At 30.5% G+C, this 18,687-nt stretch overlaps 1 protein-coding gene across 1 annotated transcript in view; it reads right to left on the bottom strand.

The window, feature by feature from the left end:
- The window catches only part of LOC124819229 (latent-transforming growth factor beta-binding protein 2), a 72,979-nt gene that overhangs the window by 44,051 nt on the left and 10,241 nt on the right, over window positions 1-18,687 (bottom strand). The window contains exon 2 of the mRNA XM_065818540.1: window positions 8,477-8,540. Coding sequence (XP_065674612.1) covers window positions 8,477-8,540 — 64 coding nt within the window. The remainder of the gene's footprint in view (window positions 1-8,476; window positions 8,541-18,687) is intronic.

Below are 18,687 nucleotides of genomic sequence, written 5' to 3' on the forward strand. Positions count from 1 at the left end.
CTAGCAACATGGCCTAAAATAACGGATAAAACAAGATGCTTTTTGATTGAGCATAGGCCAGAGCAAGACAGAAGAGAATTTTTCCCAAACACGCTGTGTGATTTTGACAACAGAATGCAACACTTCAGCTCAAAATGGTATGAAAAAATTCATCCCAATAGTCAAATATTTGTTCGCACTTGGCTGCAGTACAGCAACAAAAAAGATTTTTTATTTTGTTTTTGCTGTTTGTTATTTTCCACAACAAAAACCAACAATTTCTCAGAAATTTCCAAAGGGTTTTGTGACTGGAAAAAACTAAACCCAAGAATTCCTGAGCATGAAAACAGCAATGAACACCAAAGATGCTATTCTGATTGGAAAACTCTTTTCTGATCTGCAGAGAGTTATCAGTGGAGAGATGAAAAAGTGCAGAGACATCTTGAAAGTGATTGTTGATGCAATTTTGTTTTGTGCCAAGAACAATCTTGCCCTTTGGGGGAACAACAGAAGACATTGGTCAACAAAACAGTGGCATTTTTCAGAGCTTAATTGAGTTGATTAGCCATTATTATCCTTTAGTGGCTGAACACATTGCGTCCGTTAAAGCAAAAAAAACCAAAACATCTTACTTTTCTCCTCGAATTCAAAATGAGTTGATTGAGTTACTTGGGCAGAAAGTCAGGAACGAAATTTTGTCAAACATCAAAGAAGCTAAATACTACTCTGTTCTGTTTGACTGCACTCCAAATGCCTCCCACAAAGAGCAGATGACTCAGATCATCAGGTATGTCCACATCAGTGATGAAACCTGCACAATTAAGGAAAGCTTTGTGGACTTCATTGAATCTCACCAAAAAACCGAAAAAGGTCTTGCAACAGAGATAACTGAAAAATTGGAGAAGGATGATCTAAACATTTCCGATTGCCGGGGCCAAGGCTATGATAATGGAGCCAATATGTCTGGAAAATACAATGACGTCAAAGCTCACATCCATTTTCTTAATGAGTCAGCAAGATTTGTTCCATGCGCAGCTCTCACTTTAAATCTTGTTGGTGTTCATGCTGCTGAGGTTTCCCCACTCATGATTACGTTTTTTGGAAAGGTTCAAGCCATCTTTAACTTTTTTTCAAGCTCCACGTCAAGATGGGAAAAACTGATAAAAATGTTGACCATCTCATTAAAGGGAAACAGTGACACAAGATGGTCTGCCAAAAAAGAAGCAATCACACCATTGCACAGACAAATCAAAGACGTTCTTCAAGTTTTGGAATCCATTATCCACAATCCCATGACAAATGCTGTCACAGTTAGCAGTGTAAAAGAACTTCTCATTCAAATTGATTTCAATTTTTTGTGTTTGTTGGATTTCTGGTGTCAAATTTTTTCTCTAATGGACTGGGAAAACAAACTGCTTCAGTCAAAAACCATTTCAATTGACATTGCCGCAAAAAAAATGAAAGGATTGAAGGCTTCCATTCAGAATCTTCGAGTTGGGGTGGACAACATTATTAAAGATGCCATAGAAAAAGGTAACCAGAGCGGATTGATGGTGGCTTTCCAATCAAGAAGAAGCGCTAAGTGAAGCTCATTCATAAATATTCTTTGACCGATGCTTATCCCAACACGGCAGTTGCTATTCGCATCTTCCTCACCATACCAGTCACAGTTGCTACGAGTGAAAGAAGTTTCAGTAAACTTAAGCTCATAAAAAATTATATGAGGTCAACAATGGGCTAAGAACGTTTGTCTAGTTTGGCTATAATTTCAATTGAAAATGAAGTGGCAAACAACATTGATTTTGATGATGTCATTAGTGAATTTGCTTCAAGAAAAGCCAGAAAAGTGACATTGAACTAAAGTTTGTGCAACCTTAATGACAAATTTTACTTATAACTTGATGTAATAAATCTTTTAAGTCGTCTATTAATTATTATCTTGCTTTATAAACTTCATCTTTTTTCAAAAACTTCCAACTCTTATAATGGTTGCTTGCAGCCTTGTTGGAAATTATATTGAAAAAAAAAAAAAAATACGCAATACTTTTATAAATCCATTTTAAACTTTGAATATAAATATATAATTTAAACAAAAATAATAATAAAGTCTTTTTTTGTAAACAACTTTTTAAATATGTTTGAATTTAAGTTAAGTAACAAAAAAAAAAGTTTATATCGAACTCATTCATTCAAGTTTTAACTACGAAAGCTTCATTTTATAACTACTTGCTCTCTTGGAGCTATTTCAGTGCGAATTTTAAACTTTTCAAATAAGAATGAAATATCACAAAAAATAAGAGTAAAAAATTAACTTTTTATATAAGAAAATAGAAAGAAACACAAAACAAAATTATATATATTTACTAAACCAATTATTTTCATAAAAAAAGCATTCCAAATACATACTAAAAGTTAAAAAAGTTATAATTAATAAATATCTGGAAAACTGATTGTTTCTCTGATGTATGACACAAAACATTATAGCATAACTAACAAAAATGTTACTAAAAATAATTAATTAAATACTTAAAAAAATACTAAAAGTAATCAATTAATAATAATAAGGTATAGCTGTAACAACTGGTGTTAATAGTTGCAAAGTGCAATTACAGTAGATATTGCACTGTAACAGCTCAGTTTGTTTTGTGTTTATGTTTTATTCAGATAGTTTCTTCAAAATTCAGGTTTGTCTAGTTTATTTTTAAAGTTGTTTATTGAAGCAGCTTCTATTATTTCAGATGGTCAGTTGTTCTGAAGGCATTTCCGCAAAAAAGGTTTTTTCAGTTTGAATTTGTGCTGGCATAAAACCTTTTGATATATGTTGATAATTGTTTGTAATCCAATTTATTTTATCATGGCCATGTTAAATTTTAAAATGTTGAATAAGATCTCCATGTAGTGTATGTCCTTCTTGTGTATGTTCACCATGTATGTTCTTCTAGTGTCGTTAATTCCATAATATTCAACATAGCTTTATAAAATAATTTGTCAACCTGTGGGTGCCATATTAAACCCGATTGAACTATTATACCTAAATCACGTTCAGCTTCTATGTTACATAATTTATAATTTTAATTGCAATCAATATCAGTCATTATAAACCTAGCATTTGGATTTTTTTCCCAATATGCACAACTTTACATATTGGGAAAAAAATCCAAATAGATGACCAGATAGATGACCATGTCATTATATTATTTATATCATTAGCGTAAAGTTTGGTAGGAACTTTGACTTGATCTGACAAATCCTTAATGAAAATCAAAACAGCAACGGTCCTAAAACTGATCCCTTTGGTACACCACTGATAACTGGTAACCAATCTGAGATTGTGTCGCCAAAGACCACTCTTTGTTTTCTGTTGGTTAAAAAGTTTTCTATCCATCTAAGGTAATTTCACATGATACCATATGATTGATGTTAAGTGATCAAACGAGAGTGTGGTACTTTATCAAAAGCCTTTTCAAAGTCTAGATATAACATATCAACTGTGTGGCCATTTTCTATTGCATCTGTTATGATATCAAGAGTTTCCAATAGGTTTGTTGTGCAGCTTTTATTTTTTTTGAACCCATGCTGATTTTCATTTAATAAGCTGTTTTTATTAGATAATCCGTAGTTTTATCTCGAATGGTTGATTTCAAATTTTTACATGGGGTAGAGATCAATTAGATTGGCCTGTAATTAAATGCATTGTTTGTATTACCTTTTTTAAAAATTGGGGTTATATTTGCTGATTTCCAGAGTTCAGGTAATTGTTTCTCAGTCAATGATTTTATATATATTAAATTTGATGGTTCACAAAGAGTACTATGACATTTACTTAAGACATATAGGCTTATCCCATCTACTCCAACAACTTTGTAAACATCTAATTTCAAGTAAAATTCATTTATATGCTTCTTGTGTGAAAAATCTACTCTATTTTCTCTTGTTTTATTAACCCCTGCAAAACTCATTATTCAGCAAGTTTTAATTTAGATTACTGATTCAGCAAGTTTTACTTGATTCAGCAAGTTTTACTTGATTCAGCAAGTTTTACTTGATTCAGCAAGTTTTACTTGATTCAGCAAGTTTTACTTGATTCAGCAAGTTTTACTTGATTCAGCAAGTTTTACTTGATTCAGCAAGTTTGGATCCTTTTACTATACATTCTCTCTTAAAACTTTTTTTTCTAAAAACTTTCATTCAAATTGTTTTTTACCACATTCCTTGCTCTGGAATTCTCTACCACTTTTATGTTTTCCTGACTTTTGGATTTTTAAGTCTTCTCACAACCAATTTTTGCTCTTTCGTAATATTCTCTGTTTTCTGGTAATTAACAACTTAAGTAACACTTTCTGGAAGACAAACCCAAATCTGATTTTTGGTAATGGTGGAGTGGTATGGTCACCTAAATATTTATTTTTTTTATTTTTTTATTTTTTTGCTCTTTTATTAAAATAGAAAAAAAAAATTTTTCTTTTCAAATGCAGAAATATATAACTAATTTTCTGTTTATTTTGACTAGTTTTGTTGAGGAATACAATTGATTAAAAACTAAGGGATTGTCCATAAAGTACATACGCTCGGAGGGGAAGAGGGGGTCTGCAAATAGCGTATATGAGATGGGAGGGCAGTGGGTCATTTATAAAAGAAAGGAGACACTAAATTAAAAAAATATCACAAAATATTAGATAAATAGGTTAAAAACGTAGGTACTTTTAGGGAGGTGGAGGGTACTCAAAAAAGCGTATTGCAAAATGCTAGGGGTGGACGAAAAAAAGCGTACGTACTTTATGGACGACCCCTAATAACATGATGTAACTCTATGGCATGTTATTAATAGTACAACATTTAATCTAAATACTTCAATGTTTGACATTTAAAAGTATTTTTGGTTGCTAACCAAACGTTAGATTAAAAAAAAAAAATTGTTTTCCATGATAATGGCATTTAAATATGTTTGTGTTATCCGAAGATAACACAAGCAATGTGATCTTCGGATATAAGATTGTACATCTGAAGATAAGGAGTTGATTTTAAATAGCGTCTTGTTGTAAAAGGCATTTCTTTAAACACATGAATGTAACATGAATAACATACGTGAATAAGCACTGGATGTAAACGCATGCTACTTTTGTTATGCTAAGAAAAACTATTTTCTTTAAGGTTTTAATAAGCATTCTTGATGCAAATATTTGTCAAGTTGCAAGCAATTTGTAAATATTTATTGAAAATTGTGCTAAATTTTTTAAACTTTTAATAACTATAAATTAGTAATTTTAATTTTTATTGTTATTAAATGTTTAAAATACTTTCAACAATTTTTAATCAACATTTTTAATCAACAATTACACAAATGGTAGGAGTGTATCCAAGTATACACTCCTACCTTGTATACTAAGGACCGGATTTTTTTAATGCCTCAATTCAATGCCCTGGACTTGACTAAAAAAAGTGAGGCTGATATCTCTATACTAATTATTTTGTATTAAGATAGATATAATAACTTAAAATATAAAAGTCTGTAATGTAGAAGGGTTTAAAAATTAGTTGATCTAGGTACAATAACATTTATTTTAATTGTACCTAGCGTCATCAGCTATTTTACCTATAGCTGCTCTCTGAACATTAGGTTTAACTTCATAATAAATAGATAACAATGTTAGACATAAATTATGTTAAAAGTTTGTATAATCTTAGATTGTTTTCGAGAAATTTATCTAGTGTTACTCTCTAATAAAAAAAAAAAAGGGGGGGGGGGAGACGTTTATTAATTTTTAAAAAATTTTCCCACCCACCCCAAGCTTCTTAATACCCCCTCCCCCGTGTTTATTAATTTTTACTTGTTATCAAAAAAAATAAAAAATCATTGAAAATTGGCCTTACAAATTAGAAAATAATTATTTCAGTCACTGATAAAAATTCAGTCACTGATAAAAACAAAATTTTTCAGTGTAAACAGGCTTTAAAGACCACCGACCAAGTAAATCTCGATTTATTGGAAATGAGTTTTTAATTTATTTCTCGCTAAAGTAGAAAAATTATATCGACTCATTAATACCTATTGAAATTTTTATTAAACAGCTGTTAGAAAATGCGCAATTTACTGCTAGCCACGCTTGCGGTATATTCATAAACTGATATTTTTTATAAAAAATACTTATATTGTAACATAAAAAAAATTCCCAGCCACCCTTTTATTAATCCCCCCCCCCTCCTCCTTTTATTAAATCTGGCCTAAAATTCCCTTCGTTTATCCCCCTCCCTCTTGTATTAAGGACTCAAGAGTAATAGCGTAAAGTTTGTATTTTAAAAGATTTTTTTTCAGTATTGTGGCATTGTGGGATTGATATTCGGAAAAACATTGCACAGAAACGATAAAATCTCCTAAAAACGCAGGTGGTCGTGGAAGTGATATTCAGACAAAGAAACAATTTGATGTCACCGAAACGTACGCTATTATAATTTCAACATTTAAAAATGTTTTATCTTGATAGTTCTTAACAAAATTGCAATAAGTCTACACCTAATATGATAATCAAAAACATCCTCAAAAAAATGCTCTGCACCAATCAAAGTTAAACAATCTACCATGTGATCAAGCAAATTCTTTATCAAAAAAACACAAATAAGGCCCTAGATAAATAAAATATACGACCATAGGTACAAGATAGTGTCACAAAAAACACATGTACATAGTGTCACATAAAATGTCATCTATTAAAAAACTCAGATTGGGAGGAAACTTATTGAACATTGCATTTAGTACTTACATAAAAAACAATATAAAATACAAAAGCCATTTCCTCTAGGATTGTAAAATAATATACAAAAAACCAGCAGAAAAACTTTACTTTAGACTTTCAAAAATCATTTTCTGATAATAATTTACTGTGACACTGTTGCTGTGACACTGTTGCTGTGACACTGTTGCTGTGACACTGTGAGAAACAAAATAGAATTAAAATTTTTTTATAACTAATCACCTGACAGAAAAACTGAACCTGACTGAAACTTAGAATATTATAGTTTTCAAATAAAGTGGAGAGGCCCTAGGTACACAAACTTCCCCTATCTGCAAGACAATATTTCATATGACTTTAAACGCACAAAAGTTGGGGTGTCAGACAAAAGAACTTTGGTTAAAAATTATGCCGAAAAATATTTGTTATACGTTTTTTATGATAGGGGTACTATAGTGCTTTTGTAAAAAGTTAAATAAAAATGTAGGAAAAAAATACATAAAATTTAATTCCTACTCTAAAACATCTTATTTCTTATTACAACGCAACTGTAAAAACTTAATTTGAACTAATAATTGTTTGGAAAGTGGCATTTGTGGTTTCAATTTTAAAAAACTCTAAAGAACGAAATAAAAGACCTTTCTAAGGTCTTAGGTCTAAGTTGCTTAGGTATAATTAGCATGACCTATGAGTTTTTAATCAGTAAATTTATAAGATCTTATCTCAAGTTTAACAACTTGCTCTCTGACAAACAATACAGATTCCAATCTACTCATTTTATGGCTGACTTGCTAACGGCTCCAACTTAAAGATTCTAACATGCATTAGATGGAGGCTGCGAGGCAAAGACTATTGCTCTTAACATATCAAAAACTAATAATAAAGTTTGGAATGTTGGTTTTTTCCATACGTTTGCTTCATGTGGTGTTTCTGGGATTTTGTGATAATTAAATTATTTCTTTTAACTGCAGCACATTTTTAGTCTGATCTCTCCCTCTTTTACAACTTTAGGCTTACAGTGACGTTACAGTGGCTTGTGAATTTAAACTCCAATCAAAAATCAGTTATTTAATGCAAACACCTATTGTAATATCATTGGCATTCCTATATTGGTAAATGGCAGCCCTCTCACCAAATCCTCATCTTTACTTATTTTGGATTATCATTCACTACTGACCTCTCATGGAAATTATATATACAACCTATATAAAGTTAGCATCTGCTAAAGTTGCTTTTCTTCAGAATCAATATTTTTTTACTCCTGATTCTATTCTTTACCTTTACAAACCTCTAATTTATCCCTGTCTTAAATACTGTTTTCATATTTGGGGTGGTTACTCTAGTGATGTTCTTTTTTTTTAGACCTCTGACGATGTTTTTTTGGACCCTGTCTTTTAGACAGGGTTCAAAATAGCATTGCAAATTTTAAAAGTTGAACCTGCTCTAACTGCCTAACTTTAGCCGCTCTCTAATTGTCATAAATTTTCATCACTTTCTTTTTTCTGACAATATTGATCTATTAACGCTTCTCAAACAAGCTATCATCTCTAGTTCTATCAATCAAAACTCATTCTCATTTGCCATTCTGAAAAGTTATTCAGCATCTTGTTTCTATATCTGTCTTTTCATGCTCTAAAAACTTTTATTTATCTCGCACATCTACTTTGTAACTCTTATTTTATTAGAATTGAACCAGTTATGAAAATACTTACAAATTAATTACTAAGATATATATGATATTAATTGTGTATTAACTTATAAATTATTACCTATTGAATAAGTATCAGAAATAAACCATATGCAAACTAACCAAACAATCGTTTTGCAGTACACCTATCAAATCAAAAATTACAACATAATAAAGTCAAAGAAAAATATAAGATTCCTTTGTATACAAATGTATATATATATATGTATGTATATATATATATATATGTATATATATATATATATGTGTGTGTGTGTGTGTGTGTGTATATATATATATATATATATATATATATATATATATATATATATATATATATATATATATATAAGGGTGAGTGCTTCAGTACATACATCGACTGATTATCTAAATAGATCATGTCATTACATCAAAAACGGGTTTAGACAGCAACTGGAGGAGGTGTAATTTCAGCCTTGATCTAATAAACGGTTGAAGAAGGGATCTAAATAAAAGGGTGACACAAATAAACATTTTAACTCTACTGTGGCTTGCGGTCAAATGCACATCTTTAACAGCTGTTTCAATATAATTCAATAGAATTTAGTATGCTGACATAAGTTTTATACTATGATAAGAAATAATTGAAAACCTAATTTTTGACAAATTGATAATAACATGATTTTTTAGAGATTAAAGATTTTTAAAACCAACACTGAAAGTTTTTATTCTTATCAGTGACTGATATATACTTTTCCTGTTTGCTTTTTTTTAGTTTTGAGATTTTTTTTTGTTGATAACAGTATAAATTAATAAATGGTGGATGGGGAGGGGGGAAGGTGTCTTAATAACCATGGGGTGTGTGGGTAGGAAAATTTTCCAAAAATTAATAAACTTTCCCTCCTGTGCATTAAGCACCTAAGAGTACTTGTTTTCCCTGATTTTATTTTAAATTATGTAAACTTTCATTTATTTCAAAAGCTTTTGATAAAGTTTTGGCATGCTGGTCTTCTTCATAAGCTTTCTTCTTACGCTTTATATGGTAACATCTTTAAGATTACTGAGTCCTTCCTTTCCAATCGTAGTATAAAGTTTGTCCTTGATGGACAGCACTCTTCTTCATATTCTGTGACTTCAAACGTTCCTCAAGGTTCTACTCATGGTCATATACTTTTTTTTTAATTTACATTAAAGATCTCCCAGAAATTCTCACATCTATAGTGGCATTGTTCGCTGATGATACTACCATTTTTTCTTGTCTTGATAAGTAGCCAACACTCTCTGATTGCTTGGAGAGGGCATTTGAGCTTGAAAAGAATCTCACTTCTGCTACAGCATGGGGCTCACAGTGGCTGGTGATCTTTAATTCAGATAAAACTCAATTTTTTTCAGCTTATTGTTTATCCCAATAATCTAGATCTTTCTATATTTATAAACGGTAATGTACTCGATGAGTTATCTACCCTTCATCTTCTAGGATTAACTCTTACTTCCGATCTTTCTTGAAAATCATATATCAAATCCATTACAAAATTAGCATCTGCTAAGGTTGCATCTCTTTATCATGTTCGCCACTTTCTTACACAGGATTCTATTCTTTATCTCCATAAATCTCAAATCTGTCCTTCTATGGAATACTGTTGTCATATCTGGGGTGGATCTTCCAAAGATGCCTTGACTCTTTTAGACAAGGTGCAAAAACGCATTGTAAACATAGTTGGATCTGCTCTTGCAGCCAACCTCCAACCATTATCACATCATTGTAATGTTGCTTCTCTTTCTCTTTTCTATAAATACTATTATGGGCACTGCTCTACAGAGCTAGCGTTTCTTGTGCCATCTACGAAAATTCATTCTCGTGTTACTCATTATTCAATTAAGTTTCATCCTTTTACTGTTACTGTTCTAAGGAACTAAGGTGCTTTAAAAATTCTAGTTTGTCTCTTTTTATTTTCTCGAACATCAGCTCTTTGGAACTCGTTGATTTTTCAAATTTTAACCAAACTTCCATGATTTTTTTGCAGATATCTGAATTCCTTAATTTTTCCCTGTTTTTCCTAATTTCCTGATCTGACAGACACCCTGTGATAGATTGCCTGCCCTAACCAAAACCTTCATTTGATGTAGCAGCACTCATTGCATGATCTATCTCTTTGTCAGTCAATGTAGCAGCGCTCCTTAAATGTTCAACTTTTTTGACAGTCATATATATGTATATATATATATATATTTATATATATATATATATATATATATATATATATATATATATATATATATATATATATATATATGTATTCATATATATATATATATAAGTATGAAATATTTTACTATAAAAGGTAAACCCATATTACAAAGTAATTAAATTTTTATTTGAAAACACCTTTTAAACTTGTCATTTTTTAGGGGGGGATGGGGGTGCAATGCCTCTTTCTTATCACCTTGGAAACACCACTAATGGATCACTATCCTTGAAATCTAGTAAATAATGTTGTGTATTTTTTTAAAGTTATACTTGTAAATGTGTAGTTTTACTTTTTCATATTTCAAATAAAAAATTATTTGAAATATGAAAAAGTAAAACTACACATTTACAACCTCGCTTGGTGTTTCATTTGTTGCAGTTAAAAGTAAAGAACGTATTGAATGTAAAGCATCCTTTAGCACAATTTCTCACTTTTTGACTGATAGTTTTTTTAATTTGATAGTTGATGTCAATGGTTTCTATATTATTTTGTTAAAGCACTTTACTTGAGTGAATTTGTTTATAGTTTGGGAATAATCAGCACTCGTTTGTTTTTTGCGTCTTTTGTTAGTCGTAATGACAATTTTTTCCCTCCAAGGTGAATTACTTGGTTCTATAATTTTATCATTTAATAATTTTCTAATTTTGGATAGAATGAATAGCTTATTAACGTGATTGAATCTTCAAAATTTGGTTGCAATTGGATGAAGGTGATTTGCGATTTCTTTAGATTACAAACTGATAAAGAAGGTAAAAAGGTAAACACGTTTGATCAAAAAATTTGATCTGAAAGTTATATATAAAGCTGAGAAAAAAAGTCATGTTGTAATGGAATGTAAAAGTGACAGTGATGCAAAACAATAGCTTTGAAAATAAATATACTTATTCAAAATAGAAAATGTTTAATAGTCATTTCTAATGATAATGAAATTTATGCGACATTGGTTTGCATGTTAAATAAAATTATGTGCGATCTCTCATAGTCAATTATGTGGTATGAAAAAATGTCTTCTGTTTATCAATGCATGAGATGATTGTGATACAAACTCTACTCTTTTCTGATAACTGTACTGAAGTTTGTTGAATAAAGAAGCGAACTCACTCTACTTTATTTACAGTCTTCCGAGATTTTGTAACACAAGATCAAGTATCTAGTGTTAACACAAGTGTTTTAAATAAGTATGCAAGAAACTAATAATAACTGACTATTATTTTTATTTTTATTATTATTACTATTAACATATGTTCATATTATTTTGTAGAGGTTTTTTTATTTTTATTATTATTACTATTAATATATGTTCATATTATTTTGTAGAGGTTTTTTTATTTTTATTATTATTACTATTAATATATGTTCATATTATTTTGTAGAGGTTTTTTTATTTTTATTATTATTACTATTAATATATGTTCATATTATTTTGTAGAGGTTTTTTTAAATAAACTATTTTTATAATTTTTGCATTTTGGCGCAGCTAAAGAAGCTAGAATATGTGAGAACTTCCAAAATATGTCACAACTTCCAAAATAGAAACTCAACCAGATTGACTACCATCAACCAAAAGGTTGTATTTTTGTGTGTACAAACTTATATACACTTTATTTGTTCAAACTTTTTTTTATTACAAAATAAAAAAATAATGTTTTAGTACCTATAAATACAGTACCTATGATAAAGACAGAAAAGTTTACAGGAGCAGCAAGTTAAAACACAAATGAATATTTTACTTTAAAAATATGTTTTTTCAATATACTTTTTTTCCAATAAATAGATTTTAACCAAACCAAAGTTTAACCAAACAACCAGAAAAAATTCTTTATTAATTTTTCAGCATAAGCTTTTTTCAACCAGGAACCTAAATGCACGTTCTTGACATCATTTGATGTGACTGCAGCACAAATACAAAAATACCATGTAAAAAACAATGCCAATATCAATGTCTTGGAGCAAAATGTATGACTGCCAGCTTATAGTGTAAAAGCTTAGAGCGTCCAAATGCAACAAAAAATGATATTAGCAATAAAATATCTGTTGACTAACCTGGAACCTTTTTGGATGCTGAATCTTATTAACTCTATTAATAGAATTTTGTTTATGCTACCATGATAGCGGCTTTGGAATTCTTTCTGTTGTTTATTAATAAAGTTACAACTCTAACACTCTGAATAATTGCTCTGAGACGGTTTGGAAGTTTCTTAAACTCGGTGGTAGCTCCCAGGGAGCCTGACGCCATCAATAAATGTAAAATATTAAATTCAAACAATGCCAAGTTGCACCTGGAAAGTGGCAAGTCTTTTGTTACAACTTTAGATTAGTTGATTGAGGCAACCATACAGCTTATTGCTTTGAATGTTTTACACATTGAACGCTTTACCCATCGAATATTTTACCCATCGAATGTTTTACACATCGAATGTTTTACACATCGAATGTTTTACACATCGAATATTTTACACATCGAATGTTTTACACATCGAATGCTTTACACATCAAATGTTTTACACATCGAATGTTTTACACATCGAATGTTTTACACATCAAACGTTTTACACATCGAATGTTTTAAACTATCTATGATTGAGAAAAGTTCTTTAATAACTTAAAGCATGAATAAAGTACCTAAAACCATTAAACATAAAAAACCATTTCTACCACCTAATTGTTTGACTCAATATTTTACAAATACTCGCGGTCTTCAAAGTAACATTCCATCAGTCAAATCTTATCTCAAAATTTACCTGTCTTGCTCTTTGACTCTAGCTTATGTTCAGTTTCTCTTTACCCTACTTTAGCTAGTTTTGACCATGCTATGATCTCTACATGCTACGGTTTCTAAATCATTTATTTTGTACTTCTTCATCAGACTCAAACTTTTATAGCACTATTTACTACTACCATATACCTGATTGGAACTTTTTTTTGGGACTTTCTTAGTGACTTTGATAATTGCGTTTCTTATGTAATTAGGGGTTGCAATGTCGGTTTACCAGTGCATCAAATCGAAATTCATAATTTTAGTTTTGGTAAGTTTATCATTATGGCTAAAACCGGTAAAAACTATAATAGACCTAAGAAAAAAAAACCATCCATCCAATAAGAAACAACACTCATCGATAAAAATTCACGATCAAATAATTTTTATGATTAGACAATGAAAGTGCAGGCCAATCCAAGAAATTTTCAATTTTTAAACAAAACACAAAATTAACCTTTTAAAGAGAAATAATATGAACCAAATTAAACTACTACTAATACTGTAATACTACGAATTTGAATGATTCATCAACAATTTCAAAAAACTTAGTTTTTTGAAATTGTTAATTTAGTTAATGTTTCGTTTTGTGCAGTTGTTGCGCGATTAACACCTAAAGACGGTTTATTATTTGTTCACTATTTTAAAGTTTTTTACATCTTATGATTTAAGAATAAAGTGCTAAGGGTTATACTAAAATTTCAAAGTCTCCTAATACAATTTGAAAAATATGCAGAGAAAATACTCCAAAAATCTTAACTTAACTAAGATCACAAATTAATCAGTAATGGGGTTAGTATCACATTAGATGAGTTGACATGGAAAAATCATCATTATAAGAATGTAAATGTATCTTTGACAATTTTCATTCTTGGTATTTCACGGATAAATTTTAAAATTATAATTGTAAACTTTAAAAAAAAATTAAAACATTTGGTATTTTGCTAAATAATGTTGTTTCAATCACAACAGATGGAGCATCGATAATGAAAGTGGGAAACTAATCCAAAACCAAAATAATATTTAAACAATAAGGAAAATTAGGATTTTAAAATCACGTAGAGTTATTATCTAAAACGAATGTTGACTTGATTATTGAACTTCCAAATTTGGCATACCAAAAACTTTCGATAAAACCTGGCATGCTTGTCTTTTCCATTAAATTGCTTTATATCATCATATAAAGCAACCTAATGGAAAATTCATACTTGGGGTGATTCTTTTAAAGATGCCTTAGAATCTTGAAAGTGATCTACTAAGCTAAAGATAAATAGGTATCAAACCAATACGATATTTCAAGGTTATTTCTCTAAAAATTTAAGCCTCCATTTTACATATCTTCACTTAACAACAAGAAGCCGTAAATTCGGCCCGTCTTAAAAATAATCTACAAAAATGAGTTCCTGAAGGATACAACACTCCCCCGCCTTTAATGTTTGATTACAAGAGGAATGTAATTTTCATTTACAAATTTTAGTTTAAGTTCATTAATGCCTTCTTTTTGATTCGCGTATTCAACAGGAACAATTATATTTATGGGTCTATTTACATGTCTGAACATTCCATCTCCTTGTAAATACTTTACTGTTGCCGCACGTGAACAACCATCACTTGATGCCAAGATTTTTTCTACTTTTGCAGTCTTCCAGAGCAAACGTTATTTCTTATCTTCTTCTATCAAAAAATGTCGCCAACAGTTATTTGTACGCTACCAATACTTCGTTTAGATTTATGGAACTCCCTCAGTTCTGTTAGGTACTCACTCTTCCATCGTTTTATAAAATTTTCAAGTACTGTTTGGAAATGATTATATCGTTTATTTAAGTCATGTTCAATATTACTATCACTATTAACACCATTTAAGTTTAACTTTCGCCAAAGACAAGATGATTTGGTGTTAAGGCTTCTACGCAGGGTTCGTTATATACAAAGGTTAGCGGTCGATTGTTAATTACAGTTTTTATTTCTTGCAACAATGTTAACATTTGTTCATAGTTTAAACGAGCTTTACCAACGACTTTCTTTAGACATCGTTTTACCATTCTTACCATTCTTTCAAACGGCCCACCCCACCACGGGGCAGCTGGGACATTGAATTGCAAATCAATCGATTTGTTGATTGCAAAGAGTTGTGTTTGTTCAGCAACAAATTGTGTACCATTATCAGATAGAACTTTACCTAGAACGCCTCTTCTATCAAAGAAACGTCTTAGTCCACAAAACACGATGTAGATGAAAGATCGGAAACAAAATCCAAGCAAATAGAATGAGTACTAGCATGGGTAAATAAAAATATCCACCCATCATGCATAGTACCACAGTCACCATAAACATTCTTGACAAAAACAGGACCAGCATAATCAATAGCATTATATATAAATGGGTAGTCATCACATAAACAACTTAAAGGTAGGAGTGGAGAAGGAGGATACTTATAAAGCTTTCCCTCAAAATACTGACACAGGAAACACTTTAAAATTATGTTGCGAACCAGTTGTCTACACTGAGGAATCCAAAACTTAGTCCTCAGCTCTGTAAGAGTCTCTTTCAAACCATTGTGTTTCACCAACTTAACAAAAAATGGAAATAAACAATCAATAACTTAAACAGCTGACTGCTACGAGGAACAAAAATCGATCCAATGAAGGCAGATAGTGGAATCTGTCCAATAGAAAATGTCGTCAATGTTCAAGTTCTTAAGTTCTTTTTTCACAGTAGTCATCAGAGAGGATAATAAATCCATAGCTCTTAACTCCAGTTTTGGAATAGTTGATTTATTTATGGGGGCCCACTCTAGATTTAGAGGCAATGAATGAGACAAAACAGTCTGATTCATTAACAATACATCTAAGATAGATTCAACAACCAAAAGCTTTTAGGCTTGCATCGGCAAAGGCATGAAACTCAAGTTTAATATTAGTGTTGGATAAGTAAGAGTCAGTTAGAATACATCGAGGCAAAGATAATTTATTTAATGAACGAAAATCTAGTATGACGTCGTTCCACTCATCTAAAGCATGTCCAAACAACAAGTCATCCCAAGAAAATTTTTTAACACACAATCTCTGAAAGAAGCACTTACATCTGATGACGACAGAATTAATAAGTTCCATTGGGTCAAAAATACTGGCAATAAAATTCATAACATCTCTTTTTGAAGGAATTTTTTTAACGGTTTCAAGAATATCGTTAAATGAATATGTCAATTTGTCCAAATCTTTATCCCATGCTTGACCCAGAACTTTGGTTGTAATATTTCGTTCATAATTATTTGACTGAATCTTTTGTTCGAGTTCAACTGAGTTTGATTCAAACTCTCGAAGATTGAAGTTTGCTTCTTGCAAATAATTTCTAGCTTTATTGAAGAACTCTAAGCATTGGTTTAAATCATTGCTTCCGGAGTTTAAGTCATCAACATTAAAGAAAGCAACATCTTTTCAACAAATTCTTGATCAATTTCAGTGTATTTTTGAAGACGAGTCCCTAATGTTGCACTGAGTAGGAATGGTGACGATGTTACGCCAAACAGAACTCTGCATAAACGATATGTAACATTTGTAGATGACAAAAAGTCTTGTCCATTTACAGAATCAAGATTTTCAACCCATAAAGTTCGAACAAAATCTTATATCTTTTTCTTTTAAGGATATTTGCAAAAATGCTTTTTCAATGTCTGAGATGTATGCATGCTTGTTACATCGAAATTGCAAGAGTACATCAAACAAAGAGGTTGTTAAGCTTGGACCTGCATTTAAACAGTCATTTAAGGATGGTCCATCAATAGTTGCACTAGTATCAAAGACCATGCAAACTTTAGTAATGCTTTTGTCATTTCTTATTACATGGCGATGCGGTAGGTAATGTACGTCTTCATAACTAATTTCATGATTGTTTACTTTTTCAATGACACCTTGAGTTAACTGTTCTTTTATAATCGCATTGTAGCTTGTAAGCACTTTGTTGTCTTTGCTGAGTTTTTTAAGTACAGGTGCCAGGCGTTTGATGCAATAAGTGTAATTATCACTAGTTAAATCATAGTTGAGTTTAAACGGTAACCCAACTTCGTAGCGATTAGAATGTTTATTAAATTGAATTTCATTTTTAAAGTTCTCATACACTAAGTTGTTAATGTCAGATGTTGTTGTTCCTATAGTTTCAGAATCACAAAAAGATGACATAGAGTTATGAAAAACAGCTTTATCATTGCAGAATTCAGAAGCAGTTTCCAAAATATGAAAGTGAAACACACCACAACTATCTGAAATGCCAAAAATATTTCCACTCAATAAAAGACTAACTTAGGATTTAATAGCAACAGAACTCTCAATACCTCTAATTATCTCATTATCTACAATGAACCAGTAGAAATCAGCACCAATAAGGATATCAGCACGAACATTCCCTTTAGCAAAATGACTGTCTACCAACCTCAAATCTTTTAAATGGCTATAATTCTCAATAGTAAACTTTATGTTTTGACCATTAATGGGAGCACATATATCCTTCACAAAACATGAAATGGGAATGCGAGCACCATTTATATCAAGAACATAGAATTTGGAACTCAGTGATACACTAATTTCCGAATGTTTTGGTAGATATTTTCTTTCGATCAATAGTTTTTAAATGAAGTCTTTCTCTATTAAAGGGTGAAAAATAACTCAATTGGGAGCAACAATCAAATAAAATTCTGCAATTACGTAATTCAGTGGTACCAGATGTTATCGTAACTAAAGCAGTCTGTAACCATACTGAATTTCCTTTTGATACTCCTGCAACAGATGTTTGTTGGTTGTCTGGTAGTCGGAGCTGATTTTTCTTTTCACACATGGCTGAATGATGTCTCTCTGAACATTCATAACACTTTATACGAGATAAACATTTGGAAGAAATATGTCCAATAGGGTTGTTCAAAAAACAACTTTTGACAGGTTCCTAATATTTTGAAAAAAAAAGTTTTTCTAAAGTATGTCAACCTGGTACTCAAAAGAAGTGAAATTATATAAAAACTTCAAAAATAGTAATCAATTTACATAAAAAACATGCTTAAAAAAATTATTGTGAAAAAACTTTAAAATATTGATTTTTTTTATTTTCATCTTAAAAACAATAGTTTTTAGGCAATTATATCTAAAAAAAATTTTTTTATGTAAATTGATTATTATTTTTGAAGTTTTTATATAATTTTACTTCTTTTGAGTGCCAGGTTGACATACTTTAGAAAAACTTTTTTTCTCAAAATATTAGATACCTGTCAAAGTCTTGTGGCACCCTAAAACTATTTTTTATTCAAAAATATTTTAAACCTAG

This window comes from Hydra vulgaris, chromosome 14 (genome assembly GCF_038396675.1).
Source record: "Hydra vulgaris chromosome 14, alternate assembly HydraT2T_AEP".
In the NCBI taxonomy this organism is placed as follows: Eukaryota; Metazoa; Cnidaria; class Hydrozoa; order Anthoathecata; family Hydridae; genus Hydra; species Hydra vulgaris.